The following is an 18875-nucleotide window of genomic DNA, read 5'->3' on the forward strand; positions in this document are numbered from 1 at the left end:
GATGTAGCGGAATGTCTGGAGGCAGAGAAGTATCTGAAACAGTGGAGTATCTAAGTATAGAGAAATATCTAATGCAGGGGAGTATCCGAATGTAGGGGGGTATCTGAATATAGATAAGTATGCAATACAGGTGAGTATCTGAATGTACAGGAGTATCTGATCCAAGGGAATATATGAATGCATGGGAGTATCTAGACATGAGGGAGTATCTGAATACAGAGAAGGATGTAACCCAGGGGAGTATCTGAATGTCCTTGGTGTACCAGACCAGAGGAGGCAAATAGGCAGAGAAAGAAAATCCCGAAAATGCAGGGGGATGCTTCGGTCAATCAACTGTCTTACAGTCCCAGAAAAGGCACCACGGGGTCTATTCCACTACTCTCCACAGCCTCCTTTAAAGGTCACCCCATGGCAAGACATTTAAGTAAAAAGTACTTGGTTTTTTATTTTTTTATTAGTGTGGTGTGAAAAAAAATCTTACCCAATGAAGGAGGTTCTGAGGACGCTAACTGAAGGCTTATGTCACTGTATCCAAGGGTCAATGCCAGGGGACGGTTGTGTTTAATTCACACGTTGTTGGTCACACGACCCAGAGTTCCAGGTGGGGGAACTTTGTGGGGTCAGCGTTGGATTGATGGGCTGACTGTGATGGACGATCGGCCTTTCACACCCCACGGGGAAACGCCTAACGGCCACGGATAGCGTGAGCGCCATTCCCCTCGGGATGCAACCCGCGGCACGAGTATCCCTCATCTACCCAGCGTGGTGCAAACAGGCACAACGCATGTCAAGGTCAAAAGAAAGAGTCTCAGCGTGAACAAAGGCATGGACAGGATGGGGCTGGATCCCGGCGTGGCTGGCTCTGCCCTGGTGCCTGCGTTTGTCGGGAGGACGCAGCAGGCCAGACTCGTCCTCCTGCGGGGATTGTCACAGAGTCGCATTTGTGGCCAAGCTTTTATTTTTCCAGAAGAGTCCACTGAACTGTCAAGGACAAACAGACAAGGAATGACTTCACACGGCATGCCCAGGTCTCCCGAAAACCCGCATGTCACCATCTGCGCCTCAAACACTTCAGACGCAGGTGACTCCCTCGCTGCGGAAGACGAATGCAGGCCAAACACATTGCCGACAGAAAGCAAACACCGACTCTAACCTCCCAGGGGAAACAGATTCAACAAATTTCAGAGTATGATCAACTCTAGCTAGAAAAAAAAAAAAAAAAAAAAAAAAAAAAAAGATACCCCAGGAAAAGTAGGGAAAAAAATAGGAGAAAGCAATTTCTCCCAGTGACTTCTCTGACACGGCCAAAAACATCTGTGATCTGCCAAATCTCACCACACATAATTTTCTTAATCAGGTGCCGTGGTTTTTATTAATTTAAAATGATTTGGGACTACCATTTTTCTCATCAAGTCATTTACGGTGTAGAGGTCTACTGTGCATTTTTGGGGACTTCAACAATGATGCCTTGTGTGACACATCTCTCCCCATTTTGAAGTTGCTGCAAGTAAGACACGCACTTCCTAAAAGTGCCTATTTTTCAAATTCAAAATAAGTAAAAATCTCATGGAAAATTCATTTGCACACCAGCCAGCCTACCTCCCGAGCATGTAGTAGCCACGAGGGGGGCACCGCGGGCCAAGTCTCATCATTGATCGTTAAAGAGAGTCGGAGACAACAGTGGGTGTCATCTGAAAGCCTCAAGCCCCAGAGCATCTACACAGCATCACTGGAGCCCGTCCCCTCAGAAACGTGGGTACAGAGAGGAACTCATGCAATGCCCTGCAGTGCGCCATGGAGCTGCGCAGAAGCACGGCGGGAGGACAGAAGATACAAGGGCTGGTGCCCGGCTGCTCACCTGGTTGCTCGGCGTTGGTGCTCTGCTGGTTTTTCGTGCTGGTGTCACCTTGGTCGGCTGAAAGGAAGCAAAAAAGATGCCCCAAGGGGATGAATACTAAGAATGCACCCTAATGTCACTGTCATTGGAACCAGCTCCCCGCCCTCCTATCCACCCCCCACTATCAGTGGGGCCAGGAGGGACGGAGATGCAGACCCGCTCAGTGCAGCCCCATCCACAGGGAATCGAAGATTAACAGGACATCACAGGGTCCCGTTGGCTTGCTTTTGGGTTTTCTTGTTGTTATCTGTTGCTTTTTTTTTTTTAATTCTTAATTCTATTTTGAAATCTGCCAAACACACATCAGAGCAGACACGACCAAGGCCCCTAATCGTCCCTCCACCCCCAAGATCTACAGCACGAGTTGACCGAATTCAAGACAGCGGACAGATTTCACAGGCAAAGAGGCGTTTATTTCTCCATAGTGGTGTCGCTCAGGAACAGCGGCCGCAAAGGGGCCCGAGCAAACGACATCCAAGACCGTTCACAAAGCTCAAACTGTTATACAAAATACATTGCTTTTAGCGGGGTGGCGGGTGGGGGGAGAATCCTGTCATGAAAAGACACACCATGTGACTTCTGCTCCAGGTCACACAAGAACGGGTCCCAGTGGGCGTGCGAGAAAGCCCGTAATCTGTCCCCCGTCCCCCAGCCTCCAAAAAAGGAGACCCAGACGGTTGTAAGAGAGCCGTAAGTGCACACATGTTGGGTCTCGTGCTGGCAGGGCAGGTGGCGGCCATGGGAACACACAAGGTGTAGAGCGAGCACATGGCAACAGGACAGCTCATCCGGTGGCGACTGAGAACACAGCGGTACACGCCCGCAAGGAGCGACGAGATGGACTAATGGCTACATCCGTTGTGGGGGCAACACGTCAAAGGGCATCTTCTGATGCTTCTTGACGTTGCCGTCACACACCGCCAGCTTCCGGGGAGAACCTTCTGGAGGCAGCGGTGTAGGGAGGGTGCCGCGGAGCGAGCAGGTGGATGCTGCATGGTCCACGACCCGTGTACGTGCCCTCTGGGGAGAAGGACACAACCTGCGCTCCCCGGAATCAGCGTGCACGGGGGACAGAGCACTAACGCCAGCACCGTCGGGGTCAGTTGGCTGTGATTCAGACGTGGCTTTGCCCCCCAGGCGGTTCTCCCAGATTCTGCCGGTAATGCTGTTTGCTGGAGCGCCACACGGCCATTGGCAAGCGCCAACTCTTGAGAAGGACCCCAGCTGAGGTGCCCACCAGGGATACACAGCCAGATTCCCCGTCTCCCCAGAGGAGACCCATGCAAGCCCTCGAGACCCAACCACCCGTAGCCCCGTTGTGCCACAGGCTCTTACAGGGAGACCGGCCAGGTTCTGGGGAATCCACTCTGCATCCAAATGTAAAAACCCAAGCACACCGCATCTCAACATACACACAAAGGCAATGCGCGTGCTTTCCTGCGGCCCTAGGGACCACGTGTGGCTGCTAGAGCGGTTATGGAATTTGCAGCTTTCGCGGCTCTCCGTGCCTGGGGATTATTTAAGTATACACACAGCATGCATTTGGAGGCAAAACCATGGCCCTGGGGGACCACTGACCAGCAGCACCTCATCGTAGGCCACACTGAGGACTTGCTTCTCGGGGGCACACGGGTCCAAGTGCTAACCTGAGAGCAAGCGTCCTTTTATAAGAACTAAAACACACACACGCACATCATCCAAAGCACCAGTCAATGGCCACGGTGACAACTGAGGGGTGACCAGACTCAAGAAAAAACCATGCAGGGCCCCCATGACAGCTCACCTCCCCATCCACCAGCCATGCTAACCCCAGAGCCGGCCAGCGATCCAGTCCCGACATCACCACCACCCACCCCACCCCAGGCCGGAGGCGATGCCAAGTCTCTGCATGAGGTTGAGATGAGAAAAGCGATTTATATGCCCGAGGGAAGGAGATGCCCAGATGTACGCAGGGGTAGAAAAAACCTTTAGGAAAAAAAAATAATAAAGAAAAAGAAAAAACCTATAGGTGATTTTACGTTTACGGGGATTTCCAAGATGCACGGATTCTCACGTGTCGGCACAGCCACCCTGATGTCACCTAACTTCAAAATTCTCAGATCGTGACGTTTGTGGGTCATTCCTAAATAAGTGGATATTTTTCTTCCCCCCCTGGAGAAGTGGGATAGTCACCCATTTAATTAAAAAAAAACTGGTCAGAGAGACAGCAAGGACCTGCTTCGTGGGATGCGGCGTGTGGCGGGGAAGTCAGACGTTAAGGGCTGCGCTGCAGGATGAAACGGAGTAAGCGGTGGGCTTTGCGTCAGGAGGACGCGGCCAAGGCTCGCGGCTCCGGCGGCCCATTTGCGGAAACACGAACGCGGCAGCCAGGCGGGAACTCGAGGAACACGGGGAAGCGCCCCACGTGCGCCACCCGCCACCATCTCTCTTCCCTTGGCTTTAAGTTTACTAGAAAATATTCTGCATTCCTCTTGGTGTCCTGAAGCTACGTATGCGTGAACGCCGTACGCGGGTAGGAGCTTCCGTGCATGTGGAAGGGGGACACGGTCGGCTGGGAGGCGTCCCAGCGCCACGGCAACGGCTAGCCACGGGGACGAGGGCAAGGGCCAGGCTTTGCTTTAGACTCTGCGTCTCAGCGGACAAGCCCTGATCGCACAGGAGCGGCTCCGGGCTTGCACACGGCTTTCTGCTTGTCCCTACATCTTCGGCTCATCTGAAACGAAAGGTTGAAAAATGAACAAAAAAAAAGAAAGAAAGAAAAGAAGAAAAGAAAAGAAAAGAAAGAAAAGAGAAGAGAAGAGAAAAGAAAAGAAGAGAAAAGAAAAGAAAAAAGAAAAAGAGAAAAAAAGAAAAGGAAAAGAAAAAGAAAAAGGAAAAAAAGAAGAAAAAGAAAAAAAGAAAAAGAAAAAAGAAAAAACAAAAAGAAAGAAAAAAGAAAAAAGATAAAAGATAAAAGAAAAAGAAAACAAAACAGAAAGGAGGTAAACTTCGGAGAGGTCCACACATGTCCAAAGCCCAAGGCAGCAGCCGCCGCTGTTACAAAGGCACTCTTCGGGCAGGAGCAGAGCATGATTTTAGGATTTTCTCTTTTTTTCTTTTTTTTTTTTTTTTAAGCGATGCTGAAAGCCCGAAGTGCCATGGAGGAGCCAAGGAGAGATGAAAGCAAAATCAAGGAGGACAGGGAGGTGGAGATGGGGATGGATGCAGCTCACGCCAGCAACGCCTCAAGCATCCGCTGCGGACATCAGGCGGACAAGCCCGCAAGCAGCCAGAACCAGCCGAGACGACAGCGTCGTGCCCGCCAGGTGACAGCTCTGTGAAAGCAGGTCACCACCCACGCCATTTGCCGCTCAAACCGGTCACGTGGAGCCAGCACAGCAAACCACGCATCACGTCGGCGGGGAGCCCACGCCCCCAAACGGCTCTAACAGGCCAGCACGCGTCATTTGCAACAAAACCACGTTACACTCTTGGGGACACATCCAGACCTCCAGGAAGACAGGACACATCTACCAAATCCCATCGGCCATGGATGCCGGGCATCAGCTCGGAACGAGATACTCAAAGCGCTTCAGTACATTTACAGCAGGTCGGCTTGTATTTGCCGGATGCGTCTCGGGGCTGAGAGCGCCCCCGTTTGCGCCCAGTTGATGGCGCCCGGGTCAACAGACACCACAAAATTCAACGCAGTGACAAGGTCCTGGAAAACCACCCTCTTTATAAATAATCACTCTTCCAGAACAATGGTTTTCCCCCCAAAACCATGGTTCCTTCAAGCAGTGGGATGCGCCGTGGCCACACCCTTTTTAGGAAACGTCCAAGCTCGCAGCTACCCGTGGATGCGCACTTCTTGACCCCCATGAAGAAAACCCATCAATATTCCTATACAGATGCCCCGAAAGCTCTAGGATCTTCCAGGGCCCAATGCCCAGACCCAACACTTCATTTCTACCTCTGTTCATAACAACGCATCACGGAGACAAACACCGAGTTCCCCACTAACACAGGTCAAAAACACCAAAATATCAATTCCTGGACTCCAAAGAGATACTCACTGTCCCGCGTTAGCGTCTTGGGGTTTATAGAAAAAGAGCACCCGGTTTTCTTTATCTTAACGCTGGGCATTTTATGGCTACAGATAAAGGTCCTTAACAACTGATATCGGAACTACCAGCCTACTTCCCTTCTTCCAATCCACCTCTTTTTTCCCACTAATTTTTTTTTTTTTTACTTTTTCTTTGTGTGTCTAAATCAGCTGAGATCCCCAACTCCAATAAAACCAGAAAGCAAATCGAGCTTATAAAGTTGGCCCCAATATTCAATTGGCTCATGCAGGAGAAACTGTACGAAATCCTGGGTAAATGAAGACTTTAGCTCGCTGCTCAGTAAGCATGTGTTGAGTTCCAGAGCGCCCTGAGCACATTCTTTTGGGAAGATGCTTTTATTTTTGAAATTTGTTAATTCGACTATTTCTACCTGGGGAATTTTCCGTTTTCACCCCATGTTAGGAACACGAATGCTTCAAAGACCAAAATACAGGAATGGGGTACAGGGGGATGGAGAACACTTGCTTTCCCAAGTTCCTAACCCCACTCCAAGTATCGGACAATGTCAAGTCCATTAAGATTTTTGGGTCCTTCCCCCAAACCGCTGTGCCTTGGCATAGTGCCTTGGCATATGAATGTCAAATTGGCACCATAACATCCAAGGGGAGGGGTGCGTATATCCCAAACACAAGGTGATATAAATGCCTTACAACTCCAGAATCCAACTGGATTTGGAGATCCAAATTGGGTTTGAAAGTCACCTACAGATTTTCAGAAAATCATTGTGCCTGGACTTCCCATACCTCCTTCCCTAGCAGACGTGCCTTCCCCCTCTCTGGGCTGGGCATCATGCTCTGAGCTGAGCATCTTCAGAGAGGGGGCAGAAAAGAAGTCCATTTTGACACGTCCTTGACCTTGGTCATCTATTTGGGCACGTCCTTGACCTTGGTCATCTGTCCATTGGGCACGTCCTTGACCTTGGTCATCTGTCCATTTGGGCACGTCCTTAACCTTGGTCATCTGTCTATTTGGGCACGTCCTTGACCTTGGTCATCTATTTGGGCATGTCCTTGACCTTGGTCATCTGTCCATTTGGACACATCCTTGACCTTGGACATCTGTCCATTTGGGCACGTCCTTGACCTTGGACATCTGTCCATTTGGGCACGTCCTTGACCTTGGTCATCTGTCCATTTGGGCACATCCTTGACCTTGGTCATCTGTCCATTGGGCACGTCCTTGACCTTGGTCATCTGTCCATTTGGACATGCTGGACGCTCAACATTCAGACAACCAAGCATGGTTTCCCAAGCAACTCTGATGGAAGGCACCCGGTCACATGTGGGAAATAGACATAATGAAGCACCCTTACCCTCAAAACAGCAGCTTATGTTAAATCTCTGAACCCATAAGCTCTTTGGGTTCAGGCTACAGACAGAGTCTGTGCATCTAAAAATCTCTAAAGATGGGACATTAAGGGCAGACTCCCTGCCTATAGTCAAATTTTGTATCACCATCTATTCAAATCTTTTTTTTCCCTAAGATTTCATTTTATTTACTCAAGAGAGGCAGAGGCAAAGGCAGAAGGAGATGCAGCCTCCCTGCAGGGAGCCCGATGCAGAACTCGATCCCAGGACCCCGGGATCACAACCTGAGCCAAAGGCAGACACTCAACTGCTGAGGCATCCAGGTGCCCCATCTTTTGTGTATTTCCCTAGAGTCCTCGGGCAGTGATCCATGAGAATGGAGCTCAATGGCTGAGTATGAATCTGGACTTGAAACCACAGGTAGGTTGAGACGTTCAGACACTGTGAGACTCCACCCACAGCCCAATAGGACCCCCATCGGAGTCCACCCCTCGTGTTCACCTTACAAGAGGAAAGTCAAAACTTTGAGCAACCCAGAGATGCATGAACACGAGCTATGTTCAAAATACAGCTAACTGACACCATGGCAAATCCTATGTAATCCAGGAACTCTTGCCTATATGGTCTCAAAACAGCCAACGATGAAGTTCCAACCCCTATGTTGTTGGGTGTGACATCCTCCATATTCCCCTATAAATTTTATATCCTACCCAAAAACCCTCCCAAGCACTAGTGAGTACGGGGTTATACCAGAAAGGGAATCAGCTGCCCCACATTTTAATTCCCTTGGTTGGGGTATCCCGGAGTGGCTCAGCGGTTTACCACCTGCCTTCAGCCCAGGGTGTGATCCTGGGGATGCGGGATCGAGTCCCACGTCGGGCTCCCTGCACAGGGCCTGCTTCTCCCTCTGCCTGTGTCTCTGCCTCTCTCTCTCTCTGTGTGTCTCTCATGAATAAATAAATAAAATCTTAAAAAGAAAATTCCCTTGGTTGGGGCAAACAATATGGCGGCCATCCCAGCCATCACTCTTGTCATAAGAGTGATGAGGAATGACAGCGATTATAAATAAGGATGAATTAACATTTCCATGAGCTAACATTTCTTCAACCAACCTGTCAAAACTTTCACACACAACCTATGGATCCTCACAAAAGTCCTATGGTGTGTAGATGATCATCTCTCCCTTTATAGATGGAAACCCCAAAGACAGGGGTGGTTAGTGACTTGCAAAATCCACACAACTCCACCTGGGCGGCGCTGGAATGGAAGCTACAAACTCTGGTTCTAGTATTTCAGCGATCTCTTTGACTATCAGCGGCCTCACACAGGTCTCACGCCAATCGGACTTCTGGTGTGTTTTAGTTTTGAGAAAGCACAGATCTCAAGTTAGTAAGGCACAAACGAAAGGAAGCAGCCCCCAAAACCTTACCGTTTTCTTTGAAGCACAACTTTTTCTTCTGGTAGGCGATAAAGCTAGAAATCGCTCCGGCCACGGCCACCACGACAGCCCCAATGATGCCAGGGACTACCCCAGGGGAGTCAGCTGTGGGAAGAAGCACACGGCACCATGACTGGGGACACTCGTGGACAGCAGACCAGGCACAGGGCAGGTGGCTGGAGGCCCCGCTCACGGGAAAAAGGTGGGATTGAGTGTCAAGACATAGGGTCACAGGGTGACCGTGGAAGAAACCCCACTCCTGAGCCGTGTCCAACTCCCAACACCACATCTAATCCGTTTGCATGATACGAAGGGCCAGCCATACTGCTCCCCGAAAGTCACATCTGGAATCGGAATTCATTTGACTACATGCACCGCTTCCAATGCAAAACTGGTTTCCCGTGGACGACACACCCTGCCTCCTCCGATCCCTATGGCCAGTGCAGGGGCCCTAACAGGTTGAGGTGGAAGCTCTGAGGCGAGGCAACATGGCCCACAGTGTGTGGTACCCACCTGGGACTACTCAGAGGCTGTGTGGCATCATTCTCACCATGTATTTTCTGAAAGCGAAAGCCGCTGACCCCCTTCGGTACTTTTGTTTGATTTACGCCACGATGGAGTTTCCATGCACCATCAGTAACTCTCACGCTAGGTGTAGCTGTGCCTCGTTGACTTGACAGCTAGCAATTTTTCGGCATGGTGGGTACACAAGACGTCCCGCTCCATGAGTCGGTCAAGGATGGTGTGGTGGTTAATTGTGTCTACTTGACTGGGCTAAGTGGTGTCGCATGGCTAGAAAAACATGCCTTCCGGATGTGTCCGTAGGGATGCTCTCAGAAAAGCTAAATGTTTGTATCTACAGACTACGTGAAGCAGGTGGTCTTCACCAGTGAGGATGGGCAATGACCAATCCATAGGGGGCCTGAACAGAACAGAGTGCAGAGATGGGACATCCATCTTCGGCTGCCCTTGTGCACAGGCACTCCTGGTTCTTGGGATCTGAGACTCGGGCGGAGACTTACACTCCTGGCTCTTCTGGTTTCCAGTCCAAAGTACTGGGACTGAACCACACCAGTGCCTCTCCTGGGTCTCCAGCTTGCAGGCAGCAGACCACGGGACTTCTCAGCCTCATAGTTATGTAGGACAATTCCGTATAATCAATCTCTTTCTGTACATCTATACCTATGTGTATCTATAGATAGATCCCGATGGTTCTGTTTCTCTGGGCAACCCAGGGTAATATAGATGGTATTCCTTCTTAGGGCACTATGGGAAGATGAGTCAACGTAACCTGTGGGTCACATCAAGACTCCCTTGCTGAGTCTCTTAAAGAACGTCAACCAGATACTCCAGCAGAGCGCTTGGGACATGGCCTGGCACAGAGCAATCGCACTTTGATGCTTCTCGCCATCATCTTTAGGATGACAGAGCCAATGCTACAGGTTTGGTCCTGACCACTGCATTCCACTTTTTCTCAACAGTGCATATAAGAAACCCAAGGCATCAGAAACCACGTGTACGTACCCTGCTCCTCCCCGTCGGGCCTTTGGCTTCCGCCGCCACCACCGCCACCGCCTCCTGCAAGGGAGGAACAGGCTTGCAGCAAGTTGCATTGGGAAGATTTTTGGTAAAGGAAATCTCGTAGCAAAGATCAACTCCTGGGACCTTGAGTTGTGAAGGAAGTCACAGAGTCCTTTGTTCCCTTTGTTGAGTCCCTGCTTGGCTAAACGTAATCATCGGACTTGTTCCCATTTACCTGACAGAGGGGCTCAGCTCCTGAGTCAGAGCACCCGTCCCATGGTAGGCTGCAGGAGACCCAGTAAGTCCTGGGTGCCTCAGGGATCCTGACTGCTCTTGGGAAGAATCCCATCCAGGGCCTTGGAACCCACCCATGGAGACGCGGCCCATGGCTATGAGGTGATCCGAGGGACATTCCTGTTGACTCTGAGGATATATACAAGTGACCCTTAAACAACAGAAGAGGATTAGGGGAGGCAACACCATACAGAGTCGAAAATCCAACTTTTGATTCCTCCCAAAACTTTACTACTTACTAAGAGCCTCTAAACTGCAAGGCTTCCCGATAACATAAATAGTTGATAACATATACGTGATGTGTTCTATGTGTTATACGCTGTATTACTGTATTCTTACAATAAATTAAGCTAGAGAAAAGAAAACGTCATTAAGAAAATCGTAAGGGGGAGGCCTGGGTGGCTCAGTGGTTGAGCATCTGCTTTCGGCTCATTTCATGATCCAGGGATCTGGGGATCGAGGCCCACATCGGGCTCCCCGCAGGGAGCCTGCTTCTCCCTCTGCGTGTGTCTCTCATGAATAAATATATAAATCTTAAAAGAAAATCATAAGGAAGGGAAAATACATTGACAGGAGTGCATTGCATCCATTGAAATAAATGCACATGTAAGTGGACCCACGCAGACCAAATCTGTTTTGTTCAACGGTCAACTGCAATATACGTTAAGACAAATTATAAGTAAATATAATAAATAAATATAAATATATTCTAACTTCCATAAACACAGAAATCATTACATTTATCTTATGTGTATATTTTTATTGACTTATATTCTATGTATTATATGTAGCTTTGGACCCTAGTCTAACCTAAGATTTTAAAGAGAGAGTTAGGAAATCTGCTTTTTGAACTGTAATGCTGCCAACGAGGGTCACATGAGCTCATTCTCAGGGCTTTGATTTCTATGTTCATTAAATAATAGGACATGCCATTGGAGACACCCAACAGTCACTGAAAAAAACAAACAGGTGATCAGCAGTTCAGATGTCTGAGAAGTGCCCGATCAGCTGACCTCCAGCCCCATGGACATGGTGGGTAACTGAACCATTAACACAGCTCCTAGGGACCAGCCTCTCTGGGGCAGGTCTTACGGTCCCCACCCTTGATGCATTTACAAATGCTGGAGATCCCAAGCGAATTCCAAGCAGCTGACTGTAACTTTGCTGACGGCTAAGGGTGTAGACCCTAATGTCATTGTGTTCAGCAGGCGGGTGATAGGGAGAAAAGAGAAGAAGTAGTAACTTTACCTCCATCTGAAGCTCCATCGACGAGATCGGAATCTGAAAAGCCACCTAGAAGATAAAAACACAGCATCATCTGCCATATTGGGGCTCTCGGGAGGGTCTCGATGTCTCGGAACGAAGAAAAACACTATCGGAATCTAAAGCAGATCTGTGGCAGGGGGAATCCAAGAGGGGCTCTACTTTATAGAAAAAAAAATATTTCAAATATACAATGACAACTGAATTCCCAATTCTACTTTAAAACTCCTAAAATTGGGGATCCCTGGGTGGCTCAGTGGTTTAGCGCCTGCCTTTGGCCCAGGGCGCCGTCCTGGAGTCCCAGGATCGAGTCTCACATCGAGCTCCCGGCATGGAGCCTGCTTCTCCCTCTGCCTGTGTCTCTGCCTCTCTCTCTCTCTCTATGTCTATCATGAGTAAATAAATAAAATATTTTTTAAAAATAAAAAATAAAAAAAATAAATAAAACTCCTAAAATTAGTCTTACCGAAGACTTTGCTAGAAAACCTGAAAAAGATACCAAAAGAAATGGAAAGCATCCAGCAGTCTTTTGGGTGGAAAAAAATAAAATAACCTCCAAGGGACCTGTCTGGTATAGATTCAATGCCCTAAGGGCCCTCAGTCTTCACTCTCCTCATCTTGGTGGCATGTCGATTGCAAATGATTTTTTTTTTTTTTGCAAATGATTTTTAAATCAGATGTATATGGATCTTTATATTCATATTTTTCTTTCCAGTTTTCTTGTATTTGAATCATTTTGCCTTGGCTAGAAGACCCATATTAAATTTCACCTGTCGATTCTGGACTCAGCCACGTGACTTACTCTGGACAATGGTAAGTCGGCAAAATGGGAGCCAGGTCAGCATCTTAAATTAGCCTCTGTTGGGGTTGATGCTCTTGCCTCTTGAGAGGGACTCATTTAAAAGCTGGTAGTGGGGTGAAGGAGACACATAACGGTGACCTTAGTCATCCCAGCTGAGGTGACCCAAAAAAGCCAACCCCAGAAGACCCACCAGCTGACCACAGACACCTGACAGCCATGCCAAGGTCAACCAAGGCTCGCCTAGACTCGTGACACATACTAAACAAACTTTTAAAAATATTTTATTTATTTATTTTAGAGACTGAGAGAGAAAGAGAGCATGAGCGGAGGGTGGGGGGGAACACAGAGGGGGAAGGAGAGAGAATGTCAAGCAGACTCCATGTTGAGCACAGAGCCCCACGTGGGGCTTGATGTCACAACCCTGAGGCCCTGACTTCCACTAAAACCAAAAGTGAGGTGTTCAACTGACTGAGCCACCCAGGCACCCTAAGACATAACAAGTTAAAAAATTTTAAACTACATTGGAAAAAAGAAAAAAGAAAAAAGAAACTACATTGGGTTCAGGCACAGTGTATTAAGCAGCAGTAGGTAGCTGATACACGTCAGACTTAATCCGTCAGTTTAATAAAACCTATCATGACCCAGTATGATTTATTCCAGCAAGTCAAGGGTGTATTTTATAGTGAGACATCCTTCCATATACTTTGTCATATTCACGAGTTAAAAGAAAAAAATTGCTCATATGCATTGATGAGGACATGCACTTGATGAAATTTAATATGGGTCTTCTGGCCAAGGCAAAATGATTTAAATACAAGAAAACTGGAAAGAGAAAAATATAAAGATACATATACATGTACATCTGATTAAAATATATGAAAAATAATATCATAGTCTTTTCATAAATGCTGAACAAGGAACGTAAAATAATTAACAGGTAATAAGGATTCGTCATTCAGCGGCTAGTGAGGAAAGATGGACGAAATTCACTTCTGTATCACAGAAAGAAGCAGGAAAAATAAAGGGCTTACAATGTGTTCACAGACAGAAATACAGACAGGGAAGAGCAAATCCAGAAATATGCTTATAGGAATAGCAACATGAAAGAAGCACAGAAAACTGAATCCAAAAGAAAAAAAAAAAAAAAAAAGCTCAATTTTGCAGACAGTCGGTGTTCTCCAAATTGATTTCTTGTTGGAAAGCATTCAAATGAGAATAAAGACAGGGTTTTACTTCTTCCGAGAAGGATGAGGGACAATGAGTAAGCGATTGTTACATTAAAAGGAAAAATCAAAGAGCCGCAAAGAAGCGGGGGAAGCTGTTCAAGCATAAAAGACCCCAGGGGAAAACACACACATATACACACGCATTAAAAGACTCACTTGCCAAAAATCAAATAAATAAAAATAATCACTGCCAAAAATACTGAAATGCTAAAATGGGGGGGGGGAATGTTTTCATAATAAAAGAATGAAAATAGGATCTCCAAGTGGATGAAGCAGGCTTCTCAATCAGGAAGGAGAGGCCGGTTATCCTCAAACGTAACCCAGAAGTGGAGACAGAAGCAACCACAAAAGAGAAACCATACGAGGCCAACAGAGACACCGAATTTATTTTCCTTAATTTGAGAAAGAAAGTCAGGAAATAAGGGCCTGGGGCCATGCAGCTTTTCACATGATCCATCTGGCAACCGTTTTCAGGCTCGGTGATGGTGTGCAGGAGGGATGCCCGTTTGCACAAACAGGTGGACCCGGGTGAACTGGTACAATTTGGACAATTTGGAGAAAAAAAGGTCAAAAACCAGAGCACACACTGACCTGAATATTTTGACTTCCAGAATCTCTTTTAAAAAATAAGAAACAGGGACACCTGGGTGGCTCAGTGGTTGAGCGTCTGCCTTCGGCTCAGGTCGTGACCCCGGGGTCCCAGGATCGAGTCCTGCATCGAGCTCCTTGCAGGGAGCCTGCTTCTCGCTCTGCCTGTGTCTCTGCCTCTCTCTGTCTCTCTCATGAATAGACTAATAAAATCTTAAAAAAATTAAAAATAAGAAACAAAATGTATTTTAACTTTATCCTTAAGAAAGAAGGCGTCTTAAGTTTGCTTTGGGAATCATCATTCTCCAGCATCAGAAGAAACCAACATTTTCGACATGAAGCATGTTCCAACAGTATGACCGTCATTAAAAGTCACACGATAAAAACGGCCAAACAGAATGGAACAAATTCTTATGAAATTTAATAAACAAACAACAAAATTAGGACAATACGAACAAAAGATTGACATTGGGACTTAGAATTCGGGGCATTTAAATTTACGCCTGAAACACTGGCAACCCAAACCACCAAAATCTTGGCGGTGGTATACAACATGGAGAATATGTGTGTTTTTTCCGTGTTAAAAGTTAAAAATTAAACAAATCTAAAGGAAGAAATGCACTCGGAATCGGAAGTCTTGACAGTCATTCAATTCAGAAAGCAGGTGGTAGTCAGATTATTCCAAGTATATCAGGATGTGTCAAAAAAAGGCAAAAGGGCTGAAAATCCACTAGCTACTCTAGAAAGAAACCAGGACCTCATACTTCTCTCCAAATCCATTCTATACACTGAGGGGCGCCTGGGTGGCTCAGGCGGTTGGGCGTCTCTGGATTTCGGCGCAGGTCATGATCTCCAGGTGGCGGGATCCAGCCCCATGTGGGGCTGTGCGCTCAGCGTGGAGTCTGCTTGGGATGCTCCCTCTCCTCTACCCCTCCCCATGCTAAGCATGCTCGCTCCATCAAAAAAAAAATTCTTTTTAATTGAAAAAATAAAATAAAATCTTCCATCGCATTTTTGAAAGAGTCCATGAGACCTCACACGTCGATCGCAGGAAACCAAAAGGTCAAATCCTAACCAGAAATATCGTTTGGAAAACTGGTCTCCTGCTCCTGGAAAACCACCATGGCCTTGTGCCAGAGAGACCCCCACCCCCACCCCATGAAGCCCACGCTAATCTGAAATGACCTCTTCTTGACTGTAGCGTGAGACACGCACAGCACACCTCGCAGGGTAGGGGGTCTTACCAGAAGATCCAGGCTGGTTGGGGTTGGGATTAGGCTTCGGTTTGGGTGGATTAGGCGGCACTGGGTCATCTATTGGTAAAACACAAGCATTACCATGTATGTGTACTTTGCAGTCAGCAAAAAAGACCCTCAAAAACACAAAAAACGAAGCCAAAAAACCCAAAAACCCGCATCGGTTTGCCTACGGATGGTTTAGCAGACAGTAGACGTCGGTGGGAAGCCGTATACGGCCACTGCCCATTCTACGCGCCATGGCCCAGCTGCCCTACTTACACTTACCTTTGAGAAAACGGAACCTTTCTAATACTTCCACGCATTTCCGACAGAAATGAAAGCAGGTGTCTGGACCAGAATTGGAGGGACCCGGCTCCAAACCAAAACGCGGGGCCCCTCGTTCCAAGCGCACAGAGCATTTCAAGATGGCGGCAACAACACCCAAGGGAGCGACGGGCTCCTTGTGGGAGAGGGCACGGGTCCCACGGGCGGGGAAGGGCGCTCCCATTGACCTAATAAGTGGTTGCAAGGCCGACAAGCCTGGTTCTTTGTTGTTGTTTTTTTTTTTTTTTTAATAAAAGCAAAAGCAGACCTGCAAAAGCCAGAAAGCCAACCACGGCCAACAAGACGCCACTCCCTCCGTGCACGTGGTGGCCGCTAGCTCTTACTTCACACCTGCAAGGCTCTTGGGGATGATGACAGTCTGGTGATCACCAGCAGCTCAGCCACCCAGGAGACTTCCGAGAGGTACTTACTGTTTCCTCCGCCGCCGAGGGCGTCCTCCAGACTGAACCCGTCATCGTCTGCAAGGGAAGCAGGCCGTGAACACCCAGGAAAGGATTCGGGGCCCTAGACAGATGGAGGAGACCCTGCATCCCTGCCTCCCTAAACACTTCTCCGAGTATCTGACCCAAGTCCCAACACAAGAGTCAAGTCCCTGAAAGGAGCAATGGAGCAAAACAAAACCCACAAAACAGAAGGTCCCAATCCACGGCGCCGTGCCTGCGGGCTGAGCTGCAGTTCCACGCTCCGCCTGCCAAGAATGTTATGGAAAAAAACCTATTAAATTAAGAACAATTTTTTTTAAAAAGCCAACAGTGGTAGATGTCCATGGTTTGGGCATCAGTTTTTGTCTGGGTGGCAAAGCAGGAGCGGATCAGACCCCCATTCCAGATTCCTGGCTTTCCTGAGAAAGACACGGGGACAAGGACTGGCAGGTGTGTCCTCGCAGTCGGCAATGGGGTTCACTCACAGGTTCTACGGGCATCTCAGCCCCAAAAATCGCTTCTCCTAGGAAACGAATATCCAAAAGCAGAGTGAAAGCAGGCAGAGGTGCTGCACAAGGGACCCGCGAAAGCATCCCCGAGGCACGTCAGCCCTGTGTTGCACAGAAGTCATGGGACTCTATGACCGGGTCACAATGTCCATCCAGTAGGAACCAGTCTGCGTCCAGAGCCCCCGAAACCGCTCGTCTCTGTGCTTGTCTACGACTCGGGGCGAACAGGAGGGCGCGCACCGCCGGGATCTCTCCCGTCCGTGCCACCCGCGTGTGCTTCTTACCAGGGCTGGGTTTCTTGGGGGGCGCCGTGGGCTTCTTGTCATTGTCTGCAGAGAAAAGACACAGAATCAGCAAGTCCTGCGGGTGGGAAGCGGTGCCAACTCTCAAGGAGTTGCTCAGATTGCTGCATGCAATTTGTAGAGTCGGCAAACGTCCAAAACACCACTTTCCCTGATTGCTCAGGCGGTGGCAGCGGTTGGAGCATGAATTCCGAGCCCGCCAGGACCCCCATGGACAGGTGCGCAGGCGGACGTTGGCCCCGGTTTTCACTGAGACCAGGAGCGTGGGTGGGGATTATCCCACCAGGAGGGTTAATATCTCCCACCCGGAGCGTCCGGATTTTCCTCGCCCTGTGTGACTCCATGAACTCCAGCACACGCGTCGCTATACCATGTTCTGATAAAACACTCATCCTCTGTTTTAAGTCAAGACTGTAACGGTTCACCTCCCATCTTATAAATAAATATTAAATTTTAAGAGGACTCACCGCCAAGGGCATCCGACAAATCGAAATCTTGACCTACGAGGACAAAGAGTGCGGTTAGAAATCGAGGACGTAAGAATGTAAAAATCAAGAAGAAAACACCCCAGAAAAGGGCCTAGGTTTCGTGATGCGTGTGGCATTGAGTCGCTCTTTAAAATGTATGGCGCAAAAAAAATAAATAAATAAAAATTAAAAATAAAAAAATAAAAAATAAAATGTATGACGCTTTCTAAAATATAGAGAATGTGTAATAGAACTCGTCATCTATCCGAGAGGCTCACGTCGACGGCGAAAATAAGACGCTAGTTCACGTCTGAATGATCTGGAAGTTCAGCAGCAGTGACGACAGTAGGAGAACGTGGTGATTTTGCCCGAGCGTCATTCGCGAGCAGCTGACGCTCTGAGATCATGAGTAACAATTTTCCATACGTGGTGGAAAAGACACACGAGCAGAAAAATCCCCTTTTATGACCGACTTCCCTGACTACACAACTAACACAGGTTCCTGCAGAACCACTAGACGACCCAAGAAATTTGGAGGAGTGTGCACAGGCTGTCTGGTCAGCGGCGAGGGCAGTGACCGCAGGCCGGACAGTAGCCGAGAGGACCAGACCCCAAGGGGGCAGCTTCCCCACCTCAGGGAGCGCTAGACGTTCAATACCCCACAAACGTGCCATGGGGCCACCTCCATGTGTTCAGGAAGGAACGTGCATGGGGCACGTTTCCGTGAGGCAGCAGGTGGAGAGTTTATCAACACCAAAGACCTCACTGGGCATGTGCATATACATGCGCGTGCACTGTGTGTGGGACTCCGTATGTGCCGTGGGTGTGAGCGTGTGCGTGCACTGCATGTGCACATGCCTGTATATGTGCACACTGCACGTGAACCCTGCGTGTGTCTGCACTATGCACGTGCATCCGTTTGCACTACAAGGGAGCACGTACGTGTGCACTGCTGCATATGGGTGTGTGCACTGCACATGAGCCTGTTTGTGTGCATTGCCTACCAACACTATGTATATACACTGCACTGAGCACACGTGTATACATGTGCACTTCACACGAGCATGTTTGTGTGTACTACATGAGCACATGTATGTGCACTGCACGTGAGCATGTGTGTACATGTGAACACTGTGTGCACTGCACGTAA

At 48.4% G+C, this 18875-nt stretch overlaps 1 protein-coding gene across 3 annotated transcripts in view; it reads right to left on the reverse strand.

Moving 5' to 3' along the window:
• Nucleotides 1–435: 435 nt before the first annotated feature.
• Nucleotides 436–18875, reverse strand: part of CD99 (CD99 molecule (Xg blood group)) — a 32471-nt gene continuing 14031 nt past the window's right edge. Inside the window, exons 2-10 of one of the 3 annotated variants that reach the window (XM_077887915.1) lie at nucleotides 17726–17758; nucleotides 17241–17285; nucleotides 16436–16483; nucleotides 15687–15755; nucleotides 11812–11856; nucleotides 10273–10326; nucleotides 8740–8853; nucleotides 1859–1915; nucleotides 436–981 (exon numbers count right to left, since the gene is read on the reverse strand). In XM_077887915.1, the coding sequence (XP_077744041.1) occupies nucleotides 956–981; nucleotides 1859–1915; nucleotides 8740–8853; nucleotides 10273–10326; nucleotides 11812–11856; nucleotides 15687–15755; nucleotides 16436–16483; nucleotides 17241–17285; nucleotides 17726–17758 (491 nt within the window). In that variant the 3' untranslated portion in view covers nucleotides 436–955. Of the gene's footprint in view, nucleotides 982–1858; nucleotides 1916–2288; nucleotides 4611–8739; nucleotides 8854–10272; nucleotides 10327–10423; nucleotides 10693–11811; nucleotides 11857–15686; nucleotides 15756–16435; nucleotides 16484–17240; nucleotides 17286–17725; nucleotides 17759–18875 lie in introns of those variants that run through there. The other 2 variants (XM_077887918.1, XM_077887917.1) reach the window with 2 other exon arrangements.

Source organism: Canis aureus, chromosome X (assembly GCF_053574225.1).
Source record: "Canis aureus isolate CA01 chromosome X, VMU_Caureus_v.1.0, whole genome shotgun sequence".
Classification (NCBI taxonomy): domain Eukaryota; kingdom Metazoa; phylum Chordata; class Mammalia; order Carnivora; family Canidae; genus Canis; species Canis aureus.